The following is a 12,357-nucleotide window of genomic DNA, read 5'->3' as shown; positions in this document are numbered from 1 at the left end:
GTTTTCCACATTGATTCAACGTCATGACATATCATTTTTTGGTTGAAATGGCGTGGAAACACTGTTGATTCAACCAGTTTTTGCCTAGTGGGAAAGCTGTTTTGTTCCAAATGAAAAGTTAAGTGTTCTGTATTTATAGTCTGCATAAATATTTCACAACAGGAGGAGACTGTATGTTTTCATATTTCAGATGGGGAGGCAGGTATAGCACGGCATTAGAAGGTACTTTAAACATCCTTTAAAATCACAACAGTGGATTTGTGAACATTTGTTTACTGGGAGCACGACAACATATTTTCCCTCTAGTCTACCCTAAAATATCTATAATTACCTGCTTGTGTATTGCAGTGTACTGGCTTACAGGAGCGTCCACATTTGGTGAACTTTTAGCATTCTCCCTGAGCTTCAGATAGTAAATAATTCATCAGTAATAATTGGGATTCAGCAAGCCGTGCCTCAGAATGCCATGTTCAAACAGACGCTCTCCAAAGACCAACTGACTCAAACCGGATGAAATTAGACGGAGCCAGCTGAACGCGTACTCGTGAGGCAGTGAAATTCAAGCATTGTGTCTATGAATAAGAAATACTGTAGCATCAATCTCCTCCACTCGGCCACTCTGCCTGTGACAGAGCTGTTGTTATCATTAGTATTATTTCACTGATCAAACTCAAGTGAATGAAAGCTCTGCTTCAGCTTAAACCCTGTTATTGGGATTGAGACGGTTAGTGTTAGCTGTAGGTTGCTTCCTGTGGCTAGTTGAGGTTCTCCTCCACGTTCAAAGCTTCTACTGTCTGTCAGTCTGCTGATTCCTCTCTTGGCTGGTGGGCGTGGCCAGCTGGCTGCTGCTGAGTGCTGGATGACTGGTGCTCCCTGTCTGTGCTGCCTGCTCTGCTTTGGGACATCATGGGGCAGAGCATCACCTAAGGCCTGGTGGCTGTATGTGCTGTCTGTGGTGCTGTCTGTGCTGCCTGTGCACTAGCCTTCCACAAGAGTGAAGGAGTCATTATAGCAATCCTCATTAGGAGTGGGCTGTGTACACAGATGATGCTGCAAAACCCAACAGCCCAATGGACCCAAGCAGTGTGTGTCCGTGTTTGTGTGTGTCATGTGTGAGTTTGTGGGTGACTTATCATCAAGGCAGGTGTACGATTGACCCTGCCAACCCCCCTCCAGGCTGATCTGACCTGTGTGTGGTGGAGCACAAAAGAGCAATTTAAGGTATTTGGGGTCAGTCCCAGCTGTCATCTGTTTCCCTGTATCAGAGGGGTATCAGTTGACCGGTGCAGGTTCTGGTTACCCTTCTCATCCTGATAGCTGGTGTAATGAGATCATTAGATCCAGGTAATAGGTTGTTGGACTAGTCAAGCGAGAGAAAAGTCAGGCGGATCAGTTGCACTGCCCTTCAACACCACCCTCCCATCGCTGCCTCGGCAGAATCACTAATGAGCCTCACTCAGGACGGGAATGACACAACAAAGGTCCATCCCAAATGGCATAGGGATGAGCATTTAACATGTTCTGACTGTCCCCCGGAAAAATATGTGCGCATTTATCTATATGCCAACAGTGCGCAACAATTCCTAATTTATCATAACCATTACTGATAACAATTCCTAATTTATCATAACCATTACTGAATACAATTCCTAATTTATCATAACCATTACTGATAACAATTCCTAATTTATCATCCATTAGAGATAACAAATCCTAATTGCTCAGTTGCCTCATAAATATTCAGTCAATAAAAAAACAAGTCCAATTTAAGATTAATTTATTCAAACCATAATATCAACTGGTTATTATATCGTGGAACACAATCTTCAAAAAAGCAGTATCCTCAGAAGTTGTGCTTGCTTGTGGCTGTTCAATGGCATAACCCTGTTTTGTTAATTTAGCAGACAAGATGCTTATACTGAACACAAATAATATAAACGCAACCTGCAGGGACTAGGAGACTAGTCAGGATTGAGGGAAAGGTGAAGTGAGCACAGAGATCCTTGATGAAAATCTGCTCCAGAGCGCTCAGGACCTCAGACTGGGGTGAAGGTTCACCTTCCAACAGGACAACGACCCTAAGCACACAGCCAAGAAAACGCAGGAGTGACTTCAGGACAAGTCTCTGAAATTTCTTGAGTGGCCCAGCCAGAGCCCGGACTTGAACCCAATCGAACATCTCTGGAGGTACCTGAAAATAGCTGTGTAGGGATGCTACCCATCCAACTTGACAGAGCTTGAGAGGATCTGCAGAGAAGATTGGGAAAACTCCCCAAATAAAGGTGTGCCAAGCTTGTAGCGTCATACCCAAGAAGACTCGAGGTTGTAATCGCTGCCAAAGATGCTTCAACAAAGTACTGAGTAAAGGGTCTGAATACTTATGTAAATGGGATATTTTTTATATTTTTACATACAGTATATATATAAATGAGCAAACATTTCTAAAACATGTTTTTGCTTCGTCATTATGGGGTATTGTGTTTAGATTGATGAGAATAATTCATTTTTTAAATGCATTTTAGAATAAGGCTGTAACGTGACAAAGTGTGGAAAAGTGAAGAGGTCTGAATGCACTGTAGTATCAATCAATGGGAATATACACTATATATGTCGATACATCGGGCCCTTGAATTGTCCCCCAGCCAGCTGGCTGTCGATACATCAGGCCCTTGAATTGTCCCTCAGCCATCTGGCTGTCGATACATCAGGCCCTTGAATAGTCCCTCAGCCAGCTGGCTGTCGATACATCAGGCCCTTGAATAGTCCCCCAGCCAGCTGGCTGTCGATACATCAGGCCCTTGAATAGTCCCCCAGCCAGCTGGCTGTCGATACATCAGGCCCTTGAATAGTCCCTCAGCCAGCTGGCTGTCGATACATCAGGCCCTTGAATAGTCCCCCCAGCCAGCTGGCCCATCAGCCAGCTGGCTGTCGATACATCAGGCCCTTGAATAGTCCCTCAGCCATCTGGCTGTCGATTACATCAGGCCCTTGAATAGTCCCTCAGCCAGCTGGCTGTCGATACATCAGGCCCTTGAATAGTCCCTCAGCCATCTGGCTGTCGATTACATCAGGCCCTTGAATAGTCCCTCAGCCAGCTGGCTGTCGATACATCAGGCCCCAGCCAGCTGGCTGTCGATACATCAGGCCCTTGAATAGTCCCCAGCCAGCTGGCTGTCGATACATCAGCCAGCTGGCTGTCGATACATCAGGCCCTTGAATAGTCCCTCAGCCAGCTGGCTGTCGATACATCAGGCCCTTGAATAGTCCCCCAGCCAGCTGGCTGTCGATTCATCAGGCCCTTGAATAGTCCCTCAGCCAGCTGGCTGTCGATACATCAGGCCCTTGAATTGTCCCTCAGCCAGCTGGCTGTCGATACATCAGGCCCTTGAATTGTCCCTCAGCCAGCTGGCTGTCGATACATCAGGTCCTTGAATAGTCCCCCAGCCAGCTGGCTGTCGATACATCAGGCCCTTGAATAGTCCCCCAGCCAGCTGGCTGTCGATACATCAGGCCCTTGAATAGTCCCTCAGTCAACTGGCTGTCGATACATCAGGCCCTTGAATAGTCCCTCAGTCAACTGGCTGTTGATACATCAGGCCCTTGAATAGTTACTCAGCCAACTGGCTGTCGATACATCAGGCCATCTGTTTCTCATCTCTAATTGCTGGAATATTACAGTATTACAGAATATTACAGTCCTAATGAATTTGTAGTGCGAGATGAGGGCCCAGTGTGCAGCTGTCACATTGAAAATATGGAAATAAATTAAGCTCGTCAGCACATGCTATTACAATTCCCAGGGAGAGGGGACTGACCAGTTTAGATGATTGGGATTAGGCTTCTAGCTACACCAGTAATGAGTGGGCAGACACAGGACAACAACATTGAAAGAGAGGGACTCAATTTGGGTCTAAACTATTCTGGTCCCAGATCCGCGTGTGCTTTATTTAAATCCTCTCACTGTCGTTGTCATTCAGTATCTGCCATCATACCTACTGATCTGGGACCAGGCTCACCAGAACACCAGAATTGTTTAACTCCAGCACATGCTATCATCACAAATCTTCTACTGATATAAGTCTATGAACGAGGAGCACGGCCAAGGTAATTGCCTGGGCAGAGAGCGAATTATAGCATGAAATTTACAGGACCGCCTATGTGCACATGCGAAGATAAAATGTTTAATGGGCCTAATAATTAGACAAACATGCAGGTACCCTAATTTCTGAAATGGTTTGTTTGACAATAAATTAAAAGGTAATACAAAAAAACACAGTTAAATTACATTTAAAGACGTCATTTAACTGGTTGGTGCTACCCATCCCGGTAGCGGGATAATTGTCAACAGCAATCGCTGAATAGCATAGCGCCACAGTCAAATAATATTACAAAAAAATATTAATATTCATGAAATCACAAGTGCAATATAGGAAAACACAGCTTAGCATTTTGTTAATCCACCTGTCGTCTCAGATTTTTAAATTATGCTTTACAGCGAAAGCAATCCAAGCGTTTGTGTAAGTTTATCGATAGCATAACATAACATTATGTACATTTACATTTAAGTCATTTAGCAGACGCTCTTATCCAGAGCGACTTACAAATTGGTGCGTTCACCTTATGACATCCAGTGGAACAGCCACTTTACAATAGTGCATCTAAATCTTTTAAGGGGGTGAGAAGGATTACTTTATCCTATCCTAGGTATTCCTTAAAGAGGTGGAGTTTCAGGTGTCTCCGGAAGGTGGAGGTACACTAAACATTAAGTAGCTAGGTCACGAAAATCAGAAAAGCAATCAAAAAAATGGTTTACCTTTGATGATCTTCGGATGTTTTCACTCACGAGACTCCCAGTTACACAACAAATGTTCCTTTTGTTCCATAAAGATGATTTTTATACCCAAAATACCGACGTTTGTCACGACAATGCAGAGGTATATTCCAAATAATATCCATAATGTCCACAGAAACATGTCAAACGTTTTTTTATCATCAATCTTCATGTTGTTTTTAAAATATATATTCGATAATATATCAACCGAGTGTGTAGGTTTTTCAATAACAGCGGGGGGAACAATGGCGGCTTTACTCAGTTGCGCAAAAACTCACTCTGAGAGCCCCCACCTGTCCACTTACGCAAGGTGATCCTTCACGCTAATTTTTCAAAATAAAAGCCTGAAACTATGTCTAAAGACTGTTGACACCTTAGGGAAGCCATAGAAAAAGGAATCTGGTTAATATCCCTTTAAATGGAGGATAGGCATGCATAGGAACAGAGAGGTTTCAAAATAAGAGGAACTTCCTGATTGGATTTTCCTCAGGCTTTCGCCTGCAATATCAGTTCTGTTATACTCACAGACAATATTATTTTGGGTTTGGAAACTTTAGAGTGTTTTCTATCCTAATCTGACAATTATATGCATATTATAGTTTCTGGGGCTGAGAAATAGGCCGTTTCAAATGTGTACATTTTTTTGCCAAAAATGAAAATACTGCCCCCTACACGCAAAAGGTTAACGGTCAGTATTTGCATGACCTTTTAATTAGGCATGAACACAACCATCTTATTGTCAAACAAATCCCTTAAACAATGTGGCTACCTGCACGTTTGTCCACTAATTCTAGCATCCATTAATAGTGTAATGACATTCGGCGATTGTCATTGGGTTTACACTCTTGAAGCCTGAATTAATTGATACGTCTTGCTGACAAAACGTTGGGACACCTGAAAATGGGCTGAGATGGGCTGAGATATGGGACTGTCCCGGGATGACAAATGCAGCCACACAGACAACTTTCTTTGAACCATGACGCAGAGGTGGGGGTGTTCGTTTCCTTTGGAATAAGCTTTTACTTGACTATTTACCACTGTAGCAATGCACATTTTAAACAAATATGAGAAAGGTTAAATTCCAAGTTTGACTTTGTCACACAAGTTTGACTTTGTTTCATTTGTGGGTTCTGAGACCCCCCTGGGCCACCCATAATTCATACTCTGTGACTGGGTAATTTTTGTCAGACAGCGCTCTGGGCTTTCGTCCTAGAAATACACAGGCAGGGTGCTTGTTATTCATCTGAATAGAAAATGCAGAACAATAAACAGTGGGTTTTTAGAGAACAGGTGATAAAACCCCAGTGTTTGCACATCTAGAAAAGGCCGTTGTCTGGGTGACAGCAGGGCTGTGTCGTGACTGGCTCTGGCTCTCACAGTCACACCTATAATCATCAGCAGGCTGTTGAGTGGCGCTGCAGCATCCCCTGTCCTGTTGCTCCACAATGGCTGCCATGGCCTTTAAAGATAAAATACCTTTCCATCTGCCTCCTTTGAGGGAAATGTCAGCTAATTAAGCACAACACAACTGACCTTTTTAACCCCCATCCGGGCTCCGGGCTGGGTACACTGATGCCCCTGTAATGAGGGTGGTGCCAGCCACCCTACCCCTCCCACCTGCTGCAGCAGGCACCCTTTGATATGCTAATCAACCCTGTCCTCTGATAGGAGCCTCATTAGTTCTGACTGCCCTAAGGTTCATGGACATGATCCCCCCTGACAGGTGCTGCTGCTACTAGCCTGCTGTTTGATCTAGACTCTAGACGTTCAGCTGATCCAGTGTTATGATGATCATACAGTAATGTACTGTATGTTTTCAGCTGTCTCCTAGGCCCTGGACACATATGGCCAGATGTGATATGTCAAAGTTCAGTTAGAGTGTGCTTATATTTGTCCTGTTTCACACATGTGCAGTGTGGTATGAAATGGACATGTGCTTTTGCATGTCCTACTCCTCCTGAGACACCATGAGAGAGTGGGGTCACAGCATGGGATCAGCTAATTAGGGTTAAGTGCCTTGCTCAAGGGCAGATTTTTACCTAGTCAGCTCAGACTCCATCTCAAATATTTTTGGTTACTGGCCCAATGCTCTAAAGTAAAACATTTAAAATAATAAAATGTTACACAATAACATAACTTTAACAAGGCTATATACGGCACCTTGTCAGTGTGAGGGGGTACAGGTTAGTTGAGGTCATTTGTACATGATGGTAGGGGTGAAGTGGCTATGCATAGATAATAAACAGCGAGAAGCAGCAGTGTACAAATCAAATGGAGGGGGGGGTCAATGTAAATAGTCCGGTGGACATTTGATTAATTGTTCAGCAGTCTTATGGCTTATGGAAGCTGTTAAGGAGCCTTTTGGTCCTAGACTTGGCGCTCCGGTACCACTTGCCGTGCGGTAGCAGAGAACACAGTCTAGGACTTGTGTCACTGGAGTCTTGGACAATTTTATGGGCTTTCCTCTGACATCGCCTATTATAAAGGTCCTGGATTGCAGGAAGCTTGGCCCCAGTAATGTACTGGGCCATACGCATTACCCCCTGTAGCACCTTACGGTCAGATGCCGAGCAGTTGCCATACCAGGCAGTGATGCAACCTGTCAGGATACTCTCGATGGTGCAGCTGTAGAACTTTTTGAGGATCTGGGGACCCATGCAAAATCTTTTCAGTCTTGAGGGGAAAGGGTTTTGTTGTGCCCTCTTCACGACTATCTTGGTGTGTTTGGACCATGATAGTTTGTTGGGGATGTGGACACTAAGGAACATGAAACTCTCGACCTGCTCCACTACAGCCCAGTTGATGTTAATGGTCAGACTGTTTGGCCCGCCTTTTCCTGTAGTCCATGATCAGCTCCTTTGTCTTGCTCTCCTTGAGGGAGAGGTAGTTATCCTGGCACCACACTGCCAGTTCTCTGACCTCCTCCCTATAGGCTGTCTCATAATGTTAGCGGTGGTGCCAGGATAACAACCTCTCCCTCAATGTGAGCAAGACAAAGGAGCTGATCATGTATTGGAAGATATTTTGTAGATGACATCGCCGAAGTCGAGGATCGGTAGGATAGTCCGTTTTACTAGGGTAAGTTTGGCGGCGTGAGTGAAGGAGGCTTTGTTGCGGAATAGAAAGCCGACTCTAGATTTGATTTTAGATTGGAGATGTTTGATATGAGTCTGGAAGGAGAGTTTACAGTCTAGCCAGACACCTAGGTACTTATAGATGTCCACATATTCTAGGTCGGAACCATCCAGGGTGGTGATGCTAGTCGTGCGTGCGGGTGCAGGCAGCGAACGGTTGAAAAGCATGCATTTGGTTTTACTAGCGTTTAAGAGCAGTTGGAGGCCACGTAAGGAGTGTTGTATGGCATTGAAGCTCGTTTGGAGGTTAGATAGCACAGTGTCCAAGGACGGGCCGGAAGTATACAGGATGGTGTCGTCTGCGTAGAGGTGGATCAGGGAATCATTGATCATCATTGATATATACAGAGAAAAGAGTCGGCCCAAGAATTGAACCCTGTGGCACCCCCATAGAGACTGCCAGAGGACTGGACAGCATGCCCTCCAATTTGACACTTGCCAGTTGGTCCAAGGATGCTTTGAGTACACATCCTGGTAATCCATCTGGCCCCGCGGCTTTGTGAAATTTGACCTGTTTAAAGGTCTTGCTCACATCGGCTACCGAGAGCATTATCACACAGTCATCCAGAACAGCTGGTGCTCTCGTGCATGCTTCAGTGTTGCTTATCTCAAAGCGAGCATAAAACGCATTTAGCTCGTCTGGTGGGCTCGCGTCACAGGGCAGCTCGCATCTGGGTTTCCCTTTGTAGTCCGTAATAGTTTTCAAGCCCTGCCACATCCGACGAGCGTCAGAGCTGGTGTAGTAGGATTCAATCTTAATCCTGTACTGACGCTTTGCTTGTTTGATGGTTCTTCTGATATCTTATAAGCATCCGGATTAGTGTCCTGCACCTTGAAAGCGGCAGCTCTAGCCTTTAGCTCAATGCGGATGTTGCCTTGAAGCCATGGCTTCTGGTTGGGATATGTACGTACTCACTGTGGGGACGACGTCATCGATGCACTTATTGATGAAGCCGATGACTGAGGTGGTGTACTCCTCAATGCCATTGGATGAATCCTGGAACATATTCCAGTCTGTGCTAGCAAAACAGTCCTGTACCGTAGCATCCGTGTCATCTGACCTCTTCCGTAGTGAGCGAGTCACTGGCACACCCTGCTTTAGTTTTTGCTTGTAAGCATGAATTAGGAGGATAGAATTATGGTCAGATTTGCCAAATGGAGGGCGGAGGAGAGCTTTATATGCATCTCTGTGTGTGGAGTAAAGGAGGTCTAGAGTTTTTTCCCTCTGGTTGCGCATGTGACATGCTGGTAAATATTTTGTAAAACTGATTTAAGTTTGCCTGCATTAATGTCCCTGGCCACTGGTAGCACCGCTTCTGGTGAGCATTTTTTTGTTTGCTTATGGCCTTATAGAGTTGGTTGAGTGCGGTCTTAGTGCCAGCATCGGTGTGGTGGTGGTAAATAGATGGCTACGTATAATATAGATGAGAACTCTCTTGGTAGATAGTTTGGGCTACAGGTACTCTACCTCAGGCGAGCAATACCTAAAGCCTTCTTTAATTTTAGACATTGCGCACCAGCTGTTATTGACAAAAAAACACACACCCCACCCCTCGTCTTACACATAGCTTCTCTGTTCTGCCGGTGCATGGAAAATCCCTTCAGCTCTATATTATCCGTGTCGTCGTTCAGCCACGACTCGGTGAAACATAAGATATTACAGTTGTTAATGTACCGTTAGAAGGATAATCGTAATCGTAGGTCATCAATTTTATTTTCCAATGACTACATGTTAGCAAGTAGAATAGATGGCAGTGGGAGTTTACTCACTCGCCTACGAATTCTCCGAAGGCAGCCCGATCTGCGTCATCTTTTCCTTTTCTGCACGCAAATGAGGGGGATCTGGGCCTGTTCCCGGGAGAGCAGTAGATCCTTCTCGTCAGACTCGTTAAAGGAATAAGCCTCTTCCAGTTCGTGGTGAGACAAGCGCTGTTCTGATGTCCAGAAGTTATTTTCGGTCATAAGAGACGGTAGCAGCAACATTATGTACAAAATAAGTAAAAAAATAAGTTACAAACAAAATAGCACAATTGGTTAGGAGCATGTACAACTTCAGCCATCCTCTTCTGTGCATCTTATTAATCTCATTGCAGTCCTTTAAGGGTAATTGAGAAAATGAAGTGGGCCTACTGTGTTTGATCAGAAGGACCATTTTGATCAGCTTTGTGAAAATGAGAACTGAGGCAAAGCAGGCTTCCCTGACGAAATGAGAAAAAGTCTACATCACATTTGATTATCATACAATGGAGCAAAAACACGGTAGAGTTGTTCTTTGAAGTGGTTCTCTCTTAAGTCTGTGTGATCTTTCGCCACTGCGGTTCTCATACAAAAATATCTGATCTGGTCCACACTTGTCCCTCTGCACAGGTTGCTAAGGTGTGCCCATAGTCCTACCTGCTGGTTCTTACACACACACACACACACACACACACACACACACACACACACACACACACACACACACACACACACACACACACACACACACCTGCTGCACAACACCCCTCTGTTTCACACACCCCACCTTGTCCCATTGCTCAAAGTAAATAAGTAATTGTCCAGTGAATGATGGGTTGGCTGGAAATCAGTGTAGACACAGACCCATGCACCAAAAATATAAAGTGTGCCTTTTTTTTGACCTAGAATGGCTGACAAACTGTCCTCTGGACTGGGCTGGAGAATCAGGCCTATCCTTCACCTTCTGACTGACAGACTGTCCTCTGGACTGGGCTGGAGAATCAGGCCCTATCCTTCACCTTCTGACTGACAGACTGTCCTCTGGACTGGGCTGGAGAATCAGGCCCTATCCTTCACCTTCTGACTGACAGACTGTCCTCTGGACCGGGCTGGAGAATCAGGCCCTATCCTTCAGCTTCTGACTGACAGACTGTCCTCTGGACCAGGCTGGAGAATCAGGCCCTAGCCTTCACCGTCTGACTGACTGGTTGACAGACTGTCCTCTAGACTTGCTGACAGACTGTCCTCTGAACTGGGCTGGAGAATCAGGCCCACGGAATGAGGTTGCGTTCCAAATGGCACCCTACTCCGTCCATGTAGAGTGCACTACAGAGCCCTATCATCAACAGTAGTGCACTAAAGGGAATAGCAAGCTGACACTTCCTGTGAGTCCAATTTAAAGACACAGGGGCATTATTGGTTGTGATAATACTGTGTTCGACACACTGTACATTTCTGTGTGTGTAGCTTATGGGTTGATATTGTTCTTTTTGGCAAGGCCTCCCTTTAACTAAGGACGGAACTTGACATGACATTGAGTTTTGTGTTGTTTTTTTCCTCCAATGTCCCAGTGAAGAGAGACTGTAGTGATTGTCAGCATCTTCATGGGGCTGGTCAGTGACCATAATGATGCTGTGTTTCTCTCTCTCTCTCTCTCTCTCTCTCTCTCTCTCTCTCTCTCTCTCTCTCTCTCTCTCTCTCTCTGTGTGTGTGTGTGAATTTCCAGAGACATCAAACCTGACAACATTTTGCTGGATGAATACGGTAAGACGGCTACAGTTTACATAACGTTGTGTTTGACTTTGAAACATCGGAACGTAAATGAAGTGTTATTCTGATTTGTGTCGTAAATGTGTCACATCTACAGTTTACATAAGTTGAATGTGAAACATGGGACAAGTTATGTGTGAGGGAGAGAAGGGAGGCACGGGAGCGGAGCTAAAGCCTCAGCATCATCATCCCACAGTAACATGTGGTGTGTTTTTCCATCAATGCTGTGTAAGGAATGACCTCCACGGAATTTATGAAAGATGAGTTTAGCTTTTAGCGGTAGCGCTAACATTATGCAGCCACAAATAGTGCATACACACACACACAACACACACACACACACACACACACACACACACACACTAACAGGTGCTGTCAGAGAAACAAAGCAGAAGCTGTCCAGGCAGAAAGTGTAAACTGTGTAATCATTCATCAGTATTCTGAAGGGGAGGAATATTAATGCACTGAATGTTATGAACCACTGCTCCACACACACACACACACACCGTTCCACACACACACACACACACACACACACACACACTTACTCACATAAAAATACTCTCTCTCTCTCTCTCTCTCTCTCTCTCTCTCTCTCTCTCTCTCTCTCTCTCTCTCTCTCTCTCTCTCTCTCTCTCTCTCTCTCTCTCTGAACCTCCTATTAAGCCCTTGGAGGGTATTGGGCAGCTGGTCAGGGGCCGGGGGGTTGGGCCGGAAGGTTATGGCATGGCTTTCCTTCTGGCACCACAACTGTGCCTGTAAATAAACAGGAAGAGAGAGAGAGAGAGAGTGGGGGAGACAAAAAAGAAAGAGCAAGAGAGAGAAAGAAACTGAGATAGAGAGAGAGAAACTGAAATAGAGAGAGAGATAAACTGAGATGGAGAG

The 12,357-nt window shown here is 45.1% G+C and overlaps 1 protein-coding gene across 1 annotated transcript in view; it reads left to right on the top strand.

Annotated features, from left to right (window-relative positions):
* LOC115136201 (serine/threonine-protein kinase 32A-like) overlaps positions 1–12,357 on the top strand; it is a 97,036-nt gene that overhangs the window by 35,369 nt on the left and 49,310 nt on the right. The window contains exon 6 of the mRNA XM_065023894.1: positions 11,429–11,466. Coding sequence (XP_064879966.1) covers positions 11,429–11,466 — 38 coding nt within the window. The remainder of the gene's footprint in view (positions 1–11,428; positions 11,467–12,357) is intronic.

This window comes from Oncorhynchus nerka, linkage group LG10, assembly GCF_034236695.1.
Source record: "Oncorhynchus nerka isolate Pitt River linkage group LG10, Oner_Uvic_2.0, whole genome shotgun sequence".
Taxonomy (NCBI): domain Eukaryota; kingdom Metazoa; phylum Chordata; class Actinopteri; order Salmoniformes; family Salmonidae; genus Oncorhynchus; species Oncorhynchus nerka.
The sequence above is the reverse complement of the archived record's forward strand: the minus strand, read 5'-3'. Positions and strand labels throughout refer to the sequence as shown.